The following is a 19,837-nucleotide window of genomic DNA, read 5'->3' as shown; positions in this document are numbered from 1 at the left end:
CATAAAACCTGAAAAAGGAAAAATATAGTTAGCACCTTTCCCGATAAATAGGCCTTCCAAAAAGTCAGTACTAACTCGCCTTCCTGTTCTCTTTTCCTTTTAAGGCTTAGCTTGAAAGGCTAAAGCTCTTCTCTCTACCAGTCAACAGCCATGGCACCCTCTTTTCTCAGCTTTGTCTCCTTATACAGCATCTATCTCCGCCGATGCTTTGCCACCTCTGGCCTCACTGCACAATCCATTGACATAGACAACGAGACCACCATCCACTTATGGGCTCCAAAGCCTGATCAAACAGCCCAAAAACAAAAACCCGCGTTGGTTTTGCTTCACGGGTTCGGTCCCAGCGCTATTTGGCAATGGCGCCGACAGGTCCAGTTCTTTACCCCATACTTCCATGTCTATGTGCCCGACCTGGTTTTTTTCGGGAATTCCACGACAAAGTCCAAGGAAAGGTCTGAGGTTTTCCAGGCTGTTTCGATCGCGAAGTTGATGGAAAAGCTTCAAGTGAAGAAGTACCATGTTCTAGGGACTAGCTATGGAGGGTTTGTGGCGTATAACATGGCGAAAATGTGTCCAAACAAGGTGGAGAAAGTGGTGATTGCGAGCTCTGGAGTTAATATGAGAAAAGCAGATAACATGGCGTTGCTGAAGAGAGCTAATGTGGTGACTATTGAGGAGATTATGCTTCCGGAAACGGCTACTCAGTTAAGGACTTTAACTCGTTTGGCCGTTTCCAAGCGGTTGAACATGATTCCTGATTTTTTCTGGAATGACGTTGTCAAAGTAAGTGTTTCTGGAATGACTAATCATCATGTTTCTTCACTTAATATGAAACAGTATGAACAAATTTAAAAAATAAAAAAAAAAGGCTGAGATATGACTTCTTGTGCTAGTAAGAGATTTAGATATGCCCTTTTGCTAACTAGTATATTCTTCCTCTTGTGCTTGTTCTAAGTAGGTTAAACAGAATTGGAGGTTAGGTCAAGAGAAATTAATTGAAAACAAGAATTTCTTGGAAGATAACCAACTATTTCAGGCTTGAAGATAATGATTCATGAATATTTTTCTGGTTCAATGAGAAAAAATGTGGTATATTATAAATATATTTTTTGGAGAACGAGACAAAAAAAAAGTTATAACTTGGGGTCAGAACAAGCTTTACCAGATTTGAATCTTGATCTTTGGAGTAAGAAGTAATGCTAGTAAAAGGGAAAAAAAAGAGAACTTTGATGAAGATGAGGGAAAAGGGGATAGGGAGAGCTCAGCTAAATTATGGAGATCAGTTCCTACCTGTGAGCGATCTTGAATTAATTAATATATGCACATAAAGAATGTGTCCCATTTTGGCTTTAATATCAAGGTAAGGTAAATTATAAATAGCTCCCTTTTCTTTATTTGCACTTTCCAGGAAAATTTTCCAAAATCCAACTGCCAGGCGTGTTCCTTCTTATTTTGTTTCTTCATTAGCTCTTCCTGGGCTTTGCTGGGTTCCACTTCCATTTCTAGCTTCAAATCTTATTTCCCAAGGACCTAATAGTAGTAGTAGGTAAATTCTTTTTTTCTATTTTTATCTGTTTTGTTAAGTGTAATGTCTCTGTCTGGTTAAGAAAGCAAATTAAAGCTGTCATGCTACTAGATCAACTATAGTATTTTCTTCCAAGTGTAGTTAATTTCATGCAATTGCAGCAACTGTACTCGGAAAACAGAGACGAGAAAATGGAACTTCTTAGCGGACTGACCCTTGTCGTTGGTGATGATACGGTCAAGCTTGCTCCACTTCAACAGGTACACATTTCCACCACCATTTTCACTAACCATCCTCAAATTATATCTGCAAAATTTCCTTCTTCATATCAATATTACCAACAGCAGGACCTAACTTAATTTTAGAATCTAGTGTTTAATGAGCAAAACTTGGTTTAAGTTTTTAATAAAAAACTGTTTAGCACTTGATCATTCTTCTTGTACATTTCACCTAAAATTTGCTTTCTTTTAATTTCTTAAAGTCTTGAAAGCAAGATTGGAAATTCAAATAATATTATAGTTGTTTAACTTTCATTGATTGTTAATATTTTGCTGCTTATCATTTTATTTGCCTGTCTGTTAGGATGTCCTGTTAGTTTGGGGAGATGAAGACCAGATTTTCCCTTTGAAGATGGCTTATGAAATCAAGGAGTATGCACACTACACCCTTTACTTGGCTTCACATCCGCAAAATTTTTTCATGATTAATGTATTTATTGGAAAAGGCTGTTAGCTTAAACAATGAATTTCCTTTGGCTAATTGGGGATTTCAGGCTTCTTGGGAAGAAGACGAGGCTGGAAGTAATACAGAACACATCTCATGTACCCCAGATTGAGAACTCAGCACAGTTCAACAATATTGTCAAGAACTTCCTATGTGGGTCCTGATCTTGATTATAATTTTTATGCTACCTAATCCCTATATAATTGTAAATTTCTATGTAATGTTGTTGGAATATTCAAGGAAAGCCTCTGAATTCCTGGTTTTGATTTTTCCTAATTATCTTTGACATCTTGACAGGTTTAAGACTTTAAACCTTATGGTTGGTTATAATTAAGCTGAGGCTGGAATTTTTCAAATTGAAGCTAGTAAGTTGTAACCATTTCCTATTATTGTCTTCCCAATCCAGCTAGTTTGATAAACACAACTATCATAAACTCTCATTTCTTTTCAATGCTTTTACTAGAATATACACCAAAAACCAAAACTTGTGCCTTTAATCTCACATGGCCTTTTACATATTAACTACCATATGCCATAGTTTACTAGTTAGTTAATTATATTTATATGAGTTGTTTTAATCTTTTTTGAGCAGAGAGAAACTTGTAAGTAAATGAAACAAAAGTTCTCTAAACCTCTCAAGAGCCATTGGCCTTTACCCAATGATTCATGCAGTCTCTTATATGCAGAGTCTAAGGTACAATCACTGACTTGTGCTTTCTCAAAAATGATTTATGATTTATCCCCCCATTATCAAATACCAAGCAAAGAAAAAAAAAAATTCTATTAGTATTTGTGTTAATTATTAACAGTCTCTTAGATGTTACATTTTGCTTTTTTCAAGTATATAATAATAAATACATAATTTTCATAGATAACATAGCTTCCTGGAAGATTACATTTTCTACAGATTATTATATTTGTGCTAAATAATGTAATTTTTTTACATATTTAAATATTACAAATTAAGGAAGTTAACTTTGTTTTCTTTATGACCAATTTTTTTGAATGTGGATGTAGCCAGGGAGAGTTCAGTTCCCTCCTCTTTTAACAGAGCAAGGACATAACCTTTTAACTTTTTAATATAATTTTAAAAAAGATATTTAAGATATAAGTTTCATCTCAATTATTTTTATTTTCTTAAATTCTCTTGATAAAAAAATTTGTAAGGACATTTTTTAAGATTATTATCATTGAATTTTAAAAATATTTATATGTCTTGATACAAAGAATCTTCTTAAACTGAATTGAATCACGATTCAAGGAACCATGAATTCACTTGGAAAATAAACACTAAAAAATTGGCCCAAACAAATCTTTTGAAAGATAAAAAATTGTTTATCACCCACCCATTCTAAATTATTTAACAGTAAAATTGATAATTTAAAATATAATAAAAATATAATTTTAAAATATTATAATTTAAAATTTTAATAATTATTATATATAAATTTAATAAATTTTAAAAAATAATTTTATATTATTATAAAATATAAATTATAATTTTTATATAAAATATTATATAAAAATATAAATTTTACAATATAAATATACGAATTATTAAATTTATATCATAAATAATTTGTTATTTTTGCTTTCAGGAAAAAAAATAATTTCTTTATAATAATAATAAACAAAAAGTTCATTTCTTTGGTCAAAATGTGGGAAGATATTCGAGACTTTCTGAACACAGAGAATCAGAGGGAAAAGCAAAGGAAAAAGAAAGGCAATTGCAGCAAAACAGCTGATGCAGCAGAGTCAAAGTCTAAGCGCGTATTGTATTTTTCCAAGAACCCTATTCCATACTGTCTCTCATCATATCAAAATACTATATTCTACTAATATAAATAGAAGTTTTTTTTTTTTTCTCTTTTGTTTTAAGATTTTCTATTATAAGAAGGTATAGATCTTTCTAACTTTGACTGAAGATAGAGAGAAAGAGAAGGCAGCGAAAGCCAAAGCCTTGGCAGCTTTCGGCGCTCTTTCTTTCTTCCTTGCTTGCTTCTCCATCTCTCTTCTTCCTTGCTCACCTCTCCAAAATCTCTTATTTTTTTTTTTATATATATATTCACGCTCAAGCTTAACCAAAGTTTCAAACGTTTTTTTTTACTACGAATAAAATAACATATCCATCTTAGCAAAAAAACAAAGCAAAAGCTTTATTTTTTAACCCTCTCTCTCACTCTGTTTTCCTGCCCTTCCCTGCCCCAGTTGTCCAAATCTAAAGCCAACCCTTTTTCTCCATTAACCTCACCAGACCTTTTTTCTGGTTATTGGGTAAGTTTCTTTCTTCCTTTTTTTTTTGTGTTTGCATTTTGTTGAAGTTTCAAACTTTTTCTTTTTCTTTAGATCTTTTGGTTTCTTCAGCTTGAATTCGGAGATCTTTTTGTTGGTTTTATGGTGTTTAGATCAGGAGGATTTTAGCTATGCTCATTTGGTGTTTTGATTGTTTTAACATTTTGGGTTTTCTTTTATCTAACAAGTGTGTGTTTTACTGTTTCTTTGAAGTGAGTTTTTCTGATAAACTGAAATGGTGAACGGCTAGTTCTTGCTAAATTGGTGAGTTATGAAGTGCAGTGAGACTGTAATTTTAGTTTGTTTGATAAAATTGAGCACTTTAGTTTGTTTAATTTGATTCTAATTTTTCATGTATAAGTCGGGGAGGCATGAGAATTATGCGGTGAAGGAAGGTAGTAAAGTCCAAAACTTCGTATACATCTAAAGGAGGGTGTATTGATTGTGTGGGTAAATGATGAATATAGAAATGGTCATTCATGTATGGTGTATTAATTGTTCTCTATCACGTCGACATGTGCTTTGATGACATGTTCTCATTAAGTTTGTAGATTCACGTGAAGTGACATGGAATTTGATCACCGAGTTGCAGTCTTATATCTGAGTGGGGAATATAATCTATGTTTCTTCTTTTTGCAATGTTTTGGCTGCTGATCATATGAGTTTGTTCATAACCGGATTTCAGGACATTTAATCCATGTTTCCACGATTAGAATTTTCTTATGATTTATGATTTTGCCTTGCTAAAAAGTTGCTGAAGTTAATTTAAGTAATTTCTTGATTTTTAACTTAAGGATCTCTTTTAGGGGAGACCACTGTAATCATTATTGGCTTAAATACATTATTAGCAAATACTGTAGGAGGCAAGGGTCCATAAGATGCCTTTTGGTGCTTGATTCATGTATCTTCTATGCTGACTACTGTTCTATAGAATATGGGCTTACTCTGCAGCAAGAACCGTCGATACACTGAAGCAGATTCTGAGGAGAATGCACAGGTGAACACAGTTTACGTACATTGTCTATCACCCTTTTACATAATATAAAACTGTGTGGATATGGTTTTATTTACATAATATAAAGGTTTCAGTTTAATTTCTAGTTTGTACATTTTCAGGCTGCGGAAATTGAAAGGAGAATTGAACAAGAAACGAAGGCTGAAAAGCATATCCAGAAGCTTCTACTGCTTGGTGTGTACAACTTAGATTGTGTTCCTTGCCTATTTGTCTGTAAAATAACGAGTTATGTGCTTTCATATTTTCACTGTGTTAAAATTCTTCTTATATTTGAATGGTTGAAGACATCAATGCGTAATCATTCAAGGTTTCTATTCAGCATAACCCAAAATTTATGGGAATGAAATGATTATATTAAATGCTACATGCTTTTATTTTTTTGTGTGTGGAAAATGTTTATGCTAAGTTAGGGTCCTTAGGGACTTATATTTGCATATCAGTTTTATCAAGTACTACTTAATTGTTTGTATTGATGGCTGCATTGCACTATTTTCATTTGTTTTCAACCAAGACGGTGGCAAGTGGTAACACTTGCATAGAATTGCAGTAGGTTACACAGATGGGCATTAGATGCTTAATATGTTTTTCCTACTCCTAGCTTAGAATCAAAGAATGTTTGATCTATGCATTCTTAAAAATTGAGATAAGCAGTTGAGCACCCTAAATTTTTCCTGCTGATTTGCTGCAATGCTTTTGTTTTTGTTTTTGTTTGTTTTTCTTGTTCTTTTAATGCTTTTAACTCTCTAATCCTCTTTCTTTATTTTGGTTTGCTCCATAAATGATTCAAATATTCTTTTGTTTTTAAGGTGCTGGTGAATCTGGGAAGTCAACAATTTTTAAGCAGGCAAGACAGATTGGTTGGCCCTTTATTGAATTGTATTTCATAGTTCTTGATAATGCTGATATGTTTATCTTTTTATTTTACTTGACTTGTGTGCAGATAAAGCTTCTATTCCAAACTGGCTTTGACGAGGCAGAGCTAAAGAGCTATATCTCAGTCATACATGCCAACATCTACCAGACTATAAAAGTACGCAATACCTGAAGAGGGTGTGTTGGTTATTTCCCTTTTGTATAATATAAAAATATAATGTTGCCTGATGTCAGTTATCTATGATGAGAAATTTTATTTCTGTTATTGGATTGCTTTTATCTATGTTTTTAAATTGTGCTTTGCATGGTTCAACAGATACTGTACGATGGATCAAAGGAGTTCGCTCAAAATGATGCAGATTCTTCCAAATATGTTTTATCCAGTGAAAATAAGGTTTGAAGTCATCATTTTTCCACTGCACTGTATTTGCAAAGTTTATTAAATGCAATTTTGATTGGTTTCTTTTCTTTTCTTTTTCTCTCTTTTTTTTTTTTTAATAAATCATTTTTTATCCGTTGTCAAAATAATACTTTAACTTTCTATTCTCTATCAGGTTATTGGAGAGAAACTGTCTGTAATTGGAAGCAGGTTGGATTATCCACCTCTAAATAGAGAACTTGCACAGGAGATAGAAACTCTCTGGAAGGATTCTGCAATTCAGGTAACTAATGCTATATCTATAGACTATATAAGCTGATTATGCATGGCATGAATGGCTTCATTGCTAACTTGTGTATTTTTAGTGTTTTTTTTAAAAATTTTTTTGTGGGGGCGTGGAATTTACTAAATCTATTGAAATGAGAAGGTTTATTTTTTATGGTGCATTTTGGTACTTATTCACTCCATGTACTTGTAGGAAACCTATGCTCGTGGTAATGAACTTCAAGTTCCGGATTGTACTATTTATTTCATGGAAAATTTGGAAAGATTGTCTGATGCAAATTATATTCCAACAAAGGTATCTAGATTTTGCGATATTTCCTTCATACAAAAGTTGTAGTGCCATGCATTTATTGAGCTCATCAGAATAATTATCATATATATGAATTAATACTTCTCAGTAAGATGAGTCTGCATGATACAGCAAACATTGAAAATGAAAATTTTATGTGCCTGATCTATATTAGCTTATTTAACATGGAAGCTGTCGGTGGCATTGCATGGTAGCTTCTCTTCTGAAGTTATTTCTGAAAGGTGTATAAAATATACATTTCAGAATTTCTAATTCTGTCCATCTAGTTCCTAATCTATTTTCATATTGCAGGATGATGTTCTATATGCAAGAGTTCGTACAACTGGTGTTGTAGAAATCCAGTTCAGGTGAATTATATTTCTTTGTAATCTCTCCTTTGCCTGTGAAAGTGCATTAATGTAACAACTAGGTTAGCCCTAATAAATGAACTGTGTTTTTGTCTTCTAGATGTCTGATTTAGTCATTTCAGATTTATATACTTTTATAGATAAATTCAAATAGGTACTTAATTATGTCTCTATGTTCAACATGATCTTTGCAATTTATATTTTTGGTAAGGTTACTTGAATCAATGGTTAGATCATAGATGCAGGATAATTTCCTGTCTGCATTTACTTTGTTGGGTATTAGTAGCTCATGTCTACAACCTCTGCAGCCCTGTGGGGGAGAATAAGAAAAGTGGTGAAGTATACAGACTCTTTGATGTGGGAGGCCAGAGAAATGAGAGAAGGAAATGGATCCATCTTTTTGAAGGAGTTACAGCTGTGATATTTTGTGCTGCTATTAGCGAGTAAGATCCTTTTTGCTTTTGCCATCTGTAAATTCCCTTTTTGCCTGTATGCCTAACAATATGACATTGTTTCTCTATTAGAGCATGGTGTCAAAATGCAGAAATTAACCTGGTAATTATTTGCCGTTTTAGGTATGATCAAACTCTCTTTGAGGATGAACAGAAGAACCGGATGATGGAGACAAAAGAACTATTTGATTGGGTCTTAAAGCAACCATGCTTTGAGGTTTTCTTTATGCTATATATTATGCTCTTTGTATGTTTACAAGGTTGAGGATAGCTTATAGCTGGAATATCTCTTAATGTAAAAACTTGTTTCTATTGTGCAGAAAACATCCTTCATGCTGTTTCTAAACAAATTTGACATTTTTGAAAAGAAGGTTCTAAAAGTAAGGCCAGTAGAACAGTATACATTTATCTTATGTTGATAATTTAGCATTGGTCTGGTCTTTGACGTTCTACATTCTCTAGGTTCCACTAAATGTATGCGAGTGGTTCAAAGATTACCAACCAGTGTCAACGGGAAAACAAGAGATTGAGCATGCATATGAGTAAGCAATTTATCTTCCCGTCCTTGAGAAGAAGGAATTTCATTCTACGACCACTTATTATTCTCTTTCTGTTCAGGTTTGTAAAGAAGAAATTCGAGGAGTTATATTTTCAAAGCACAGCCCCTGATCGAGTGGATAGGGTCTTTAAGATCTACAGAACCACTGCCCTTGACCAGAAGCTTGTGAAGAAAACTTTCAAGCTCGTGGATGAAACTTTGAGACGGAGAAATCTCTTCGAGGCTGGGTTATTGTGACCGCAGCAACCCAAGTTGCAAATACTGTTCATAATATGAAGAATGTGATCAGATTTTGGATGTTTTAAGGCTGGAGGAAACACCCATCTGTTGACTGCTGGTATATCATATCATATCATATCATATTACCATCACAGGCTAAAGTTTTGGTTTTTCCATTTTGTTGTTCAGTAATCAGAATGTTTAAAATGTGATTTTTTTTTCTTTATTTAAAAAATCCCCATTATTCTAGAGACGCTTACTTGTTCCGACGGAAACATTCCCCCGAGAATTTGTTTTTCTTGTCTGTTGTTTGTCTTTCAGCTTGGGGATGGGATCAGACATATGAAGGAACAATGAACATGATATTCTTTCCATCCTAGTCATACCAACTCATTGTTTATAATACATACATACTATAATGTTTATTACAATTATTCTTGTCCCACCCACTTTTGTGGGAAATTGGCTGTAACCATCCAACAAAAGCCCGCTCACCTTGTGCCTGTATTATTCTTACAAGTTTATGCAGTGCTGGTGCTGCCTTTTGTTGTGTATTTTTTGGACTAATCACACGGAATTTCGTGAGTAAAGTTGAACAAGTAACAAACAAGACAAACCGCCATCACCTCTCCCTTGGCCCATATGTCAATTTTAGGAGTGGACCCCTCCGTATCGTTCTTGGAAATTGCTTTTCCTTCAACGGTCCAATTTCGTTTCAAAATTTGGGTGTCGGATTTGACCAATTAATAATACGTTGAGTGGAATGCAAAAGTTGAATCCAATTTTGCCTTTTGGAAGTAAAAATTCCAATTCCAATTATAATTTTTCCTCGAATTCCATGTTGTAAATCTCCTTTTATTCCCATCACTGTGTAGCATAGATATAGAAAAAAAAAATGCAAATTACATCGGATTTGTCGGTCGATATTAGTGGACGGTGACACATGTCTCAATTAAACACCAAAGCGTAGCCAATGGGGCAAAAACATCCAAATGCTAAGTTGGTGAATATGGTCATGAAAGGCAGTCACATTCAATCAAATAATATATACTTCTAATTTCTTTCCAAATGGGTATTGGCATGTGGTATTGATTGGTTATCAATTAAAACCTAAAAGGCACCGAATTGTCGGATGCGCATGTTTCTACATCACAGCACGTGAGATGTATAAAAAGTAGTAAACTATTTCCTGATTTTTATTTTATTTTTACCTCTAATTTATTTTTAATCTTCAATTTTTGTCTATTTAACTCATTTGAAAAAAAAAATTATTATATACTAACATTTTTTTTGGAAACCCACAATTTTCATGGATCTGAACAGCAGGATCATGTAAACAAAAATCCAGTTTTGACAAGTAATGTCGAGTCATTACATTGAATGAATTTTCTAACTTGTGTGGTCAAAATTACAATTACAATTACAATTACAAAAATTGCAACAACATTTTTGTTACAAAAGAAATCAAAGAAAAAGTCCATTTTGTGGTAATAAATTTACTTGTATTACAAGCCAACAAAAAACAATAATCAACAACAGAATCGGAGAAAAGTCGGCCGCCTGGAAAAACAAATATGCCATGGAAGGACACAACCGTCCACCGAAAATAATGGGACCGAAAGTCCTTTTCCCCTGCCAGCTAACTTAACCATCTATTTTCTGACAGCCATTAGTGACAATTCAGTAAATCGTCTCTCTTTTTTTTTTTTCAATATTACAAATTGCTTCTATAATTTGGTAGTTGGAAAAATATTATATATTAAATTTATAATACTTAGGTTTTTGGAAAAAAAACTCACAATTTGAACTAAAAATTTTATTACCATGAAAATAGAAAATTTTTAGCCATAACAATAATTAATTTTAGTGAAAAAAAGTTAGGTGCAGGATTATAAATGAGTTTTACGTGGAAATCAAATTAAAAGTTAAAAACCTACAAAATTTTAGAAACGTTGCTAATAAGGAGCCGAATTTTTGGTGACGATTTAGTGGGGCCACACAGACAGCGTCAGAGAAAAGTTCAAAATAAAGAAATAATAAAACCTTTCTGTTTTCCACTTTTGTCCTTCCAAAAAGCTTTGAATCACTGTGACTTGTGTTTCTTCCTTCCCATTTCAGAGTCCCGGAGCATATTCCTTTCTCTCTCTCCTCAAGAAAATCTCTTTTAATACCCAAAAAAAAAAAAAAGGAAAAAAAACCCTAACTTCTATTTGGTAATTTGAATCTCTTGATCTCCACATGCAAGTTTTTATTTTTATCGAAATTTCAGGTACGTCTTTCACGTTTCATTTTCTTCGCATTTTCCATATTTTTTCTTTAGTAACATTTTGTTCAAAAGAAAAGAAAAATTCGTTAAATTTAACCATTTTGAACATTTTTATCCTTTCGCCTTCTTTCTCATATTTTCCTGTAAGTAATCTATTTTGAACATTTTTTCCCTTTTTATTGTGGTTGCATTTGATGTGAATGTAGAGTTAAGATTTGCTTCTGTTGATTAATTGCATAGATTAATTTAATAATTTTCATATTCCCGAATATATTGTTGCTTTCGTTGATTTCCAATTATTTGAACTAAGGTTTTGAAATTTTCAATATCATTATAATTCTTCTCATCAAAGAGTACTTTTATTTACTCAATATTTTCTTTGCTGTTCTTAAAGGGATCATAATTGAATTTAATTGGATTATCATTTTTTTTTATCTTTGTAGGTGCATTTTTTCAAATTGGGTGCTAAATTTAAGCACCCTATTTTCCCAGTTCAGAAAAGGTTAAAGTTTCTGAATTGGGCATTTAGCTGAACTCCAAAATATGAGGAATAATTGGTTGTTTTTCATGGATTTAGATGGAGGAGGGTCTCCATATATTTTTCCAATGGAGCCCTTTGTATCTAATGGTTTGGGAGCTCATTTGTTTTCGCATTTTAGTTCATTGGTTGACAGTTCTTTGTACCATTCTAAACACTTGTATGTACCTGGTAGTCTCGCATTTCGTGAAGCTTTTAGTTGCATGTCGAAGTTTGCGGGTGTTGTACTGTTTTGGTTCTCTAGTATGTCAACTTCCAATTTGAATAGGGATATATCAGCTGGAAATCAACGTGGTTTGAAATCTGGAAGGCCATCACCACTGTCTCAGGTTAAACACATTGCTTCTTGTAATAATAATCTTGCTGGATTTCACTTTGCTTCTGAATCGAGCGGCAAATCTTTCACCCCACTTGTTTTTGGTAAAATTTCAAGTTATGCAATGAGACACTTATTTGGAGACGCAGAAGCACTCCAATCCTTTCCTCTGCTGTCATTAGCTGCTGCTCTGATACCACCATTTGACAACTTGTAACGTTTTTATCTCACAAATTACATTGTCTTTTATCTTTCTGCTTTGTGTTTGTTTAGTCACATGGTTTCTCATTTATTAAGCCATTTGATTTAATGTGATCAGATCTTCGAAGGTACTAGCTGTTCCACTGGATAACACAGAAGTTCAAATGCAAGAACACATGGATCGAAGGCCTTGTGAAGTTGGGTGTCAAGGATGTGGCAGTCTATCTTTCCTAGATTTGAACTGGACACGAAATGCTGTTGAACCTAGAACTGGCATTGAGTTTCCAACGATATTGGACAACATATTAGATAGAAAGCATAATTCTAGTTTAGCTTCTGAGGTAAAACATTGTGAACTGGTTTCTGTTGCTAATGTGACCATCACTAACCCACTCTGTATCAATCATCTGTGATATGCCTTTATCTGTTTGCTTGCATCAGTTTAGCAGCTTATTTATATTTTAGTATATTTACAATGTAGTTTCACATGATCTCTGGCAATTAATTTCTTTTTAATGCTGTTATCAATGTACTTCCCACAGTTGTTTAGACACATTATAGACACCTTTGTTGAAATTTTAAACCAACTGATTTTAAAGCTTTCTATAGGTTAGCAATGGGATTTGCATCACAAAACATTATTAGACCAAGCTTGAATAGTCACAATGGGAACATGCATCACTTTAACATAGTCTGGCCATTTTTGACATGTCGGGCGTTCTGGGTTCTTTTTGCAATAACTTAAACAATGCCTCTATTCTTTCAGGTGCTTGTTGGTACTGGATCAAGAACCATGAAGATAATCAAAATTAAGTCTCTGAAGGTGTATGCATTTGGTTTTTGTAAGTACTTGAGGATTTTGCTGGATTCCTCCTACCTAGGGAAGGCAAAAAAATCCGTACCCGACGGGTTCCGGTCCGACCCGATTTTTTAGGGTCGGTTTTTTTTTTTAAATCGGGGGGTCGGGTCGGGGTCGGGTCGGGTAGCATGAAGACAAAGTCGGGGTCGGGTTTTAGGCAAACCCGACCCTACCCGACCCGATATATATAAAAATAATTTTTTAAATTAATTTTTTAATTTTTTAATTATATATATATATTTATATAATGATATTTTTAAATATTTATATTTAAAAAATAATATTTTATTAATTTCGGATTGGATCGGGTCAGGTACGGTTTATATAGTGTCGGGTCGGGTTCGGGTTTTTTAAGCATTAAGTCGGGTCGGGTTCGGGGCGAGCAAAACCCGCCCCGAACCCGACCCGATGCCATCCCTACTCCTACCTTGTGTTATTAGTGATGTGGTTTTCTTAATGCTTCAACTGCTCACGCTTGATTTTCCTTTTCTCTTTATAGATATTCATCCATACTCTGTTTGCCAGAAACTGGGTGCAAAGTATGCTTCTATTCCAGTGGGTGAACTGAACAAACACAATGATTTTTATCAGGATCTTCTTAGGTACTTGAGAATTTCATGCTGAAGACAGTTTATTTAGAAATTTTACTTCCTGCCAAATGCCTATCAGGGCTTTTTAAGGACTTGGAACATTCATAAGCTGTTTGTTCAAAGTCATGAGTGTGGAAAAATTTTGGGCTTAGTCTTGTGTTCTTGTTCCCTTTTTGTCTTTGCAGACTTTGAGGTGTTTTCTTTGTCTATTTTCTTATGAATATTTTTTATACAAGTGTGCAGGGAGGATATTGGTATGACTGTTAGGCTAGTGGTTAACTGCAATGGGATGAAAATCAATACAGTAAGAGAGTAAGTTATTTTTCCCCATTTGTTGCACCCTTAAACTTCATTATATTTCAGTTTGATGAGAGTGGCTTTGAAAAATTGAATGGGCTACATCTTGATATTTTTCACTTGGTGGCTTTAATTGTTGTGTTCCAGTGCATTTGAAAAATCTCTTCGTGCTCGTTTAGTAAAGGTAAGCAATCAAAGTTGGTAGATTTAAACTCCTCTCATTCTCTTCCTTTCTACTTCTATTTTCTCTTCTAGATCTGCCGAATTTCTAACAAATTTCTTGACTTGTACTAGACAAATCCCGACACTGATTATCATTGCCTGAGTACATTTGGCTCCTACTTCACTCAAGATATTCCATTGCCTGCGGTATTTTCCCTTCATTTTTCATCTATCTTTTTCTGTTTGATCTGAAGTAAGAGCAACTCAACTTTACTCTATTGGATATTGCAGGGAACAATAATTGACTTTCAGCAGACTGCTGATGGACAACTAATTACCAAAAGTAAGTTTCTTTCGGGTTGTATTTATCCTTTCTCCAACAGTAACAACGGCTTTAATGAGACAATTATCTTGAGCTGTGTGTTCCATGGAAAATGAATTAAACTAATGATCTGACTAATATTTTCTTTTTCATTTTTTCTTTGTCAAGTACAAATCTCTTCACTATTTTGTATTTGTAAAATATTGTTTAAAGCATACATTCGTCTTATAGTGAAAGAAATATTTGTGCAGTTGGAGGTAACCAGATTGGAGTGGTCCATAGCAAGGATTTGTGCAGTAAGTAAATCCCTTTGTCTTTGCATTTCTTGGCACTTTAACGTGTGTCGATTAGCTTTATATTGTATACCACAATTTTAAGAGCAAAAGTAGGAGATACTAATATTGGCTGTATGCCAGGGGCTTTCTTTGACATGTACATTGGAGATCTCCCGGTGTCAGAGCAAACAAAAGAAGACATTGGCCGAAATGTGGCAAGCATTATAAGGAGATGCTGAGGTGGCTCGTTTTTCCATCACCACTGTCTCAATTTTTAGATGAGCAAATGACCATATTCATGGATGTTTACACAGTACTTTGGACGGGATGGCTGATGAACACAATAGGACAATCAGAAAATTCACTGCAAACCTTGCAATGTTTTGCTTGCGCATCATACAACGTAGGATAGTTTCAATTATTACGATATTCTTTGTAGACTTGAGGATAATCATCAATTACACAAAGTCACATTGTTATTTTTCTTGAGATAACCATTGCTAACCAGAGCAAAACCCTCCCCCCGTGCGCGCGCGCGCACACATATATTTATATATATATATATATATATATGTTTGCTTGTTGAAGGGGGAAATATTGAAAAAGAGATAAAACAGATTGAGCTGAAAACAAATGCTACACAGATAAGTAACTGAAAGTTGTCAGCTACTCAGCTTACCGAAAAACTGGTAAAATCGCAGGACATTGAAAAGTGGCCTTAAATCCAAATCCTTGAGGACTTCATTAAAGAAAGCAAGTGAACTACATGAAATCATAGGACCGGATTTGGAATTTCCTCGTAATTGGTTCGATTTCGTTGCCAAGCTATACTTAATTCTTATCACCTCTTATATTTGAGTGACCTTCCTTTCTTCAACCTGTCAAATTCAAAAGTCATGGGAGGGCAGAATTTTTAACCTTCCGGTTGTGAAGTTAATTCTATCTGTGCTTCTTCAAAATAAATAAATAAAATGCAACCTCGGGTTGTAAAACCATGACCACATTATTTTATCTTGCATTATTCTTCTTTTTTTTTCTTTTTTTTTTTTTTTGAAAAAGGAAAGCCAAAATCCAAGAGAAATTGGAGAAAGAAGAATTTGTAAGCACTGAAGATAGAATTTTGTTTTGTAAAAATTCACCTCTTAAAAAAATGAGTGAATCATTTAGGTTAAATATCATATTCTATTATCATTGATTTTACTTCTTAATACTTGAACTTTACCTGGCTAAGCGTGGCGAATTTCATTCAATTTTTACAGCTAACACTAATTCTAACGAGCTTTTGAAATCATAAGCATTAAAGATAGATAGAATCGGTTTTTATCTAACGCAGTAGGAATCCAATTATAAACATATAAGAGAAACTAGCGGCAGAAATAACTGACCAAGAATTTTTTTTTTTTTCTTTTGAAAGTACCAAGAATATATTCTTATAAGTTCATTTTGCAGGTAAAATGAGAGGTCGAGCTAGGGGGAACCCCCTCCTAAAACCAATGATTCTATAGTAAAAATCATGTTTAGTGTGCCTAAATACGGGTAAGCCTTCTCTCAAATCACCCCCACCTCTCTCTTCCACTCATAATTTTAACATACAAACACATTTTGTCTCACTATAACTAATCCCTGTCCCGCCATCTTCAACACCCAAAACTAAAAACAAAAATTTTCTTCTTCAGAGCTATCAAGGCCTCTGAAAATCATTTTTATTCCCCTTAGAATTGGTATTGAATGGTTGTTTTCATGGGAACTTTTGCAAGAGCATCTGTAGCCACTGTTGTGGCATGGTTGGCTCTTTTTCAAAGGTATATAGTCGCTGTTAATGGTCATAATTTGAACTACAAGGAAGCTCTCACCAAGTCCCTCATTTTCTTGGAAGCACAAAGGTCTGGGAAACTCCCTCCTAATAATAGACTAGCCTGGAGAGGAGATTCTGCTCTTGATGATGGAAAAGAAGCAAATGTACTCGGCCCCTTCATTCATCCTTCATTCATATTTCTTTCTATCTTCAATTCTTCATCAAAATATAAACATAACAAAAGGACAACTCCAAGTTTAATTGTTATTTGATTTGCATAATTCAGGTGGACCTTGTCGGAGGGTATTACGATGCAGGAGATAATGTGAAGTATGGATTGCCCATGGCCTTCACAATCACCACCCTGGCATGGTCTGCTATTGCTTACAATTTCGAGCTACAATCTGCTGGCGAGTTAGGAAATGTTTGTGAGGCTATTCGTTGGGGCACTGATTATTTTCTGAAAGCTGCTTCTAGACGTAATAGATTGTATGTGCAGGTAAAGCAATTAAGATCCCAATTTCTCTATATAGTCTCTTCCTATTTACTTAGCATTTGATGCTTTGTTTCTATGTTGGGTTTTTAAAAGGTTGGTGACCCAGACAAAGATCATGAATGTTGGGTAAGACCAGAGAATATGAAGACTCCAAGAACTGTCCTGCAAATTAATGCGAGCACTCCTGGAACAGAGATTGCAGCTGAAACTTCAGCCGCAATGGCTGCTGCTTCTATTGTTTTTAGACGCATTGATCGTCCCTATTCACGTCGTCTCCTTAACAAAGCCAAACTGGTATGTATGTATGTATGTATGTATGTTGTATGTTTCAGTGCAATTATATTAACATGCTTTTTCTTTTTCATTTTCTCCAAATGATTCTACTTTTGCTGTTTAATTGTAAGTTTTGGACATTAAAAGTTATTTTGTTTTGGTTATACTTATTTTTCTTCGCAGCTTTTCCAATTTGCCAAAGCACACAAGGGAACTTACGACGGAGAATGCCCCTTCTATTGCTCTTACTCTGGCTATAATGTAATCTCTCTCTTCATTCCCTCCCAAACTTCAAGGCTGGGCCTATAGATTTGTCTTCAATTAAAGACAGGTTATGGCCCATCAATTATCAATCTTTGATTGCCCCAGTACAATAGTCACTGGGCCGCCGATGACCCAAAACCACTCTTAGGCTTGGGCTGGCCTGGCCTGTTATGTTTTCGGTCAGAACTCAGAAGCCACTGGCTCTAGTCATGTCTGATCTTATTTATTCCATCCTAATCCAAAAATGAACCATCTGATCGTTGCAAAGAATAAACTAGAAACAAACCGGCACCCAGACAAGACATGAGATTTAACATAAAGATTTTATGAACTTTTTAATTAATTTATATATATATATATATTTATCTCAAATACTGATGATAATTTGCAATAGAAATGAATGAAGGATGAATCACTTTGATGATAGAAAAATGAATCTGGACTCCATTAATGCAGTGAACTTGATCACATACTGTTTGCCTCCATAATGTAACTGTTAACCAAGTAAATTTCATTGATGTGGAAAATATACAGGATGAGCTGTTGTGGGCGGCAGCATGGCTATACACTGCCACCCATAAGCCCGCGTATATGGTGTACATCACGGAAGAAGCAGTTACTGCGGTTGTCGATGAGTTTAATTGGGATCTCAAATATGCAGGAATCCAAGTCCTCCTTTCTCAGGTCTGTTAAACTATACATTTCAACTCTTCCTTTAGGGATCGAGGCGACGATGGCAGTACATTTCATCATTGATTGACTGATGTCACCAATATTCTCTTCAAAATGCAGTCTTTCTTTCAAGGTGACCAGACTTTGAAATCCTACAAGGGCCAAGCTGACAGTTATATTTGCTCAGTGCTTCCTGAAAGTCCTTACTTTAAAATTCCCATGACTAAAGGTCTGTTCTGGCTCTCTATATGTCTCTGCTTCGTTTCTGAGTTGCGATGGTGATGAAAATGATGCTTATATTTTAAGTTCTGATTGATCCAATCAGGTGGTCTGATTCACTTGAGAGATGGAGCCAACCTTCAGTATGTTACCGGAGCTTCTTTCCTGTTCACCATCTATGGTAATTTGCTTAAAAAATTCAACCAAAAGGTTCAATGCGGAGACAAACAGTTTGACTCCATCCACCTCTTTGCTTTTGCTAAGCAGCAGGTAAATAAATTTTCAGAAACTGCCCATTAGTTAATTTCTTAAGAAAATAGAAATGAAGGTACACTAATTTGATAGCTGTAAAAGCATGTGATGGTTTATCAGAAAAAGTTATGCATTAACATTATTCTTTGGTTAAATGGAAAATTTGCAGATGGACTACATACTAGGGCAAAACCCACTAGGAAGATCATACATGGTTGGGTTTGGGAACAATCCACCAAAACAAGCGCACCACAGGGGTGCCTCAGTCCCATTCTTGGACGCTAAGTCGGATGTGAGCTGCCCTATGAGCTTCGTTCGTTGGTACAATAAAAACACACCAAACCCTAATGAGTTAACTGGCGCTATTCTTGGTGGACCAGACAAACAAGATCATTTCAGTGATCTACGTTGGACATCCGTCTACACTGAGCCATGCACTTATGTCAACTCTTTAGCTGTTGCTGCCTTGGCAAAGCTTGCTTTCCCTGTTAAGCCATAGTTTTCTTTACCCAGCTCAGTGGCAGATTTTAAGCAAGATGATAGTGGAAACACTTGTCTAAAACTATACTAGTGTAGGAAAATTTTTACAAGTTTTGCCATTTACTGTGTATTGATTATTTCATCGAATTTAATTTCCTGAATTTGCCAACATGTATTAAACACACACACACACACAAAAAAAAAAAAAAACAGTTTAGTACATGAAATGAACATCTAATGTGGAGCATCTGCACATTTCTTTTTGTTCTTTTAATTTTTAATTACAATAGATTATTATTAAATCAAAAACATCAAAGATAATAACAAGAATAAAGCTTAAACTCAAAGTCAATTGAGTATTTACTTAAATAACATATTAAATTTTTTGTTAAATTCTTAAAAATTATGAGTTCGTGACATTTAAATGTATAATTTTTTTCAAAGTGAACTAAGCAATTAGGGATTTCAAGTTAAAAATAGATAACAAAATTAAAAAAAAAAAAAAAAAGAAAGAAAGAGAAGAATGCTTAACCGAATCCACTCACATTAATCACATCTTCCAAAATAAACGTGCATATATC

General features: G+C 34.3%; 4 protein-coding genes across 16 annotated transcripts; all 4 read left to right on the top strand.

The window, feature by feature from the left end:
* On the top strand, positions 1 to 2,937 carry LOC111285461 (uncharacterized). 3 transcript variants are annotated; one of them, XR_016343190.1, is made up of 6 exons: positions 1 to 783; positions 1,687 to 1,785; positions 2,108 to 2,175; positions 2,298 to 2,401; positions 2,546 to 2,613; positions 2,841 to 2,937. XR_016343190.1 is itself a non-coding variant. In XM_089763058.1 (5 exons), exons 1-5 carry the CDS (start codon positions 151 to 153, stop codon positions 2,557 to 2,559), a joined length of 918 nt encoding a protein of 305 aa, XP_089619184.1. In that variant the 5' UTR covers positions 1 to 150; the 3' UTR covers positions 2,560 to 2,617. The 3 variants fall into 3 exon arrangements, 2 of the variants coding, with proteins under 2 accessions (XP_089619184.1, XP_022730671.2); XM_089763058.1 differs by lacking the exon at positions 2,841 to 2,937 and having other exon boundaries at positions 2,546 to 2,617; XM_022874936.2 differs by lacking the exon at positions 2,841 to 2,937 and having other exon boundaries at positions 2,298 to 2,617.
* Positions 2,938 to 3,897: 960 nt separating this feature from the next.
* On the top strand, positions 3,898 to 9,410 carry LOC111284819 (guanine nucleotide-binding protein alpha-2 subunit). Of its 8 annotated transcripts, none has more exons than XM_022873794.2 (15): positions 4,170 to 4,522; positions 4,754 to 4,804; positions 5,472 to 5,537; positions 5,657 to 5,729; positions 6,362 to 6,399; positions 6,496 to 6,585; positions 6,745 to 6,822; positions 6,983 to 7,090; positions 7,286 to 7,387; positions 7,694 to 7,749; positions 8,058 to 8,192; positions 8,325 to 8,418; positions 8,522 to 8,581; positions 8,664 to 8,743; positions 8,820 to 9,410. In XM_022873794.2, exons 3-15 carry the CDS (start codon positions 5,475 to 5,477, stop codon positions 8,995 to 8,997), a joined length of 1,155 nt encoding a protein of 384 aa, XP_022729529.2. In that variant the 5' UTR covers positions 4,170 to 4,522; positions 4,754 to 4,804; positions 5,472 to 5,474; the 3' UTR covers positions 8,998 to 9,410. The 8 variants fall into 8 exon arrangements, with proteins under 8 accessions (XP_022729525.2, XP_022729524.2, XP_089619182.1 ...); XM_022873792.2 differs by having other exon boundaries at positions 5,401 to 5,537; XM_089763057.1 differs by having other exon boundaries at positions 4,383 to 4,522; positions 5,347 to 5,537.
* Positions 9,411 to 11,110: 1,700 nt separating this feature from the next.
* LOC111285480 (fatty-acid-binding protein 2) lies at positions 11,111 to 15,299 on the top strand. Of its 4 annotated transcripts, none has more exons than XM_022874960.2 (11): positions 11,111 to 11,248; positions 11,689 to 12,312; positions 12,419 to 12,641; positions 13,067 to 13,142; positions 13,659 to 13,761; positions 13,993 to 14,061; positions 14,194 to 14,230; positions 14,341 to 14,415; positions 14,500 to 14,551; positions 14,782 to 14,826; positions 14,947 to 15,299. In XM_022874960.2, exons 2-11 carry the CDS (start codon positions 11,789 to 11,791, stop codon positions 15,042 to 15,044), a joined length of 1,302 nt encoding a protein of 433 aa, XP_022730695.2. In that variant the 5' UTR covers positions 11,111 to 11,248; positions 11,689 to 11,788; the 3' UTR covers positions 15,045 to 15,299. The 4 variants fall into 4 exon arrangements, with proteins under 4 accessions (XP_022730695.2, XP_022730694.2, XP_089619178.1 ...); XM_022874959.2 differs by having other exon boundaries at positions 14,762 to 14,826; positions 14,947 to 15,176; XM_089763052.1 differs by having other exon boundaries at positions 14,699 to 14,826; positions 14,947 to 15,176.
* A 1,102-nt stretch (positions 15,300 to 16,401) lies between these two features.
* Positions 16,402 to 19,505, top strand: LOC111286386 (endoglucanase 16-like). Its single transcript, XM_022876308.2, has 8 exons — positions 16,402 to 16,764; positions 16,887 to 17,099; positions 17,190 to 17,390; positions 17,553 to 17,630; positions 18,168 to 18,317; positions 18,426 to 18,534; positions 18,631 to 18,794; positions 18,946 to 19,505. The coding sequence occupies exons 1-8, from the start codon at positions 16,534 to 16,536 to the stop codon at positions 19,273 to 19,275; spliced, it is 1,476 nt and encodes a 491-aa protein (XP_022732043.1). The 5' UTR covers positions 16,402 to 16,533; the 3' UTR covers positions 19,276 to 19,505.
* The last annotated feature ends 332 nt before the right edge of the window (positions 19,506 to 19,837 follow it).

This window comes from Durio zibethinus, chromosome 6, assembly GCF_047325235.1.
Source record: "Durio zibethinus cultivar Kanyao isolate XHJ-2024 chromosome 6, ASM4732523v1, whole genome shotgun sequence".
Taxonomy (NCBI): Eukaryota; Viridiplantae; Streptophyta; class Magnoliopsida; order Malvales; family Malvaceae; genus Durio; species Durio zibethinus.
This window is presented reverse-complemented; position numbering and strand designations above follow the sequence as displayed.

Coding starts and splice junctions, on each gene's coding strand:
- LOC111286386 (XM_022876308.2), top strand. CDS start 16,534: ATGGTTGTTTTCATGGGAACTTTTGCAAGAGCATCTGTAGCCACTGTT. Junction 17,100..17,189: donor GTAATAGATTGTATGTGCAG/GTAAAGCAATTA, acceptor GGTTTTTAAAAG/GTTGGTGACCCAGACAAAGA. Junction 18,535..18,630: donor TAAAATTCCCATGACTAAAG/GTCTGTTCTGGC, acceptor TGATCCAATCAG/GTGGTCTGATTCACTTGAGA.
- LOC111285461 (XM_089763058.1), top strand. CDS start 151: ATGGCACCCTCTTTTCTCAGCTTTGTCTCCTTATACAGCATCTATCTC. Junction 784..1,686: donor TCTGGAATGACGTTGTCAAA/GTAAGTGTTTCT, acceptor ATGCAATTGCAG/CAACTGTACTCGGAAAACAG. Junction 1,786..2,107: donor AGCTTGCTCCACTTCAACAG/GTACACATTTCC, acceptor CCTGTCTGTTAG/GATGTCCTGTTAGTTTGGGG.
- LOC111285480 (XM_089763052.1), top strand. CDS start 11,789: ATGAGGAATAATTGGTTGTTTTTCATGGATTTAGATGGAGGAGGGTCT. Junction 14,231..14,340: donor TTCGTGCTCGTTTAGTAAAG/GTAAGCAATCAA, acceptor GACTTGTACTAG/ACAAATCCCGACACTGATTA. Junction 14,416..14,499: donor AAGATATTCCATTGCCTGCG/GTATTTTCCCTT, acceptor TGGATATTGCAG/GGAACAATAATTGACTTTCA.
- LOC111284819 (XM_089763056.1), top strand. CDS start 5,475: ATGGGCTTACTCTGCAGCAAGAACCGTCGATACACTGAAGCAGATTCT. Junction 5,538..5,656: donor ATTCTGAGGAGAATGCACAG/GTGAACACAGTT, acceptor GTACATTTTCAG/GCTGCGGAAATTGAAAGGAG. Junction 8,419..8,521: donor TAAAGCAACCATGCTTTGAG/GTTTTCTTTATG, acceptor TCTATTGTGCAG/AAAACATCCTTCATGCTGTT.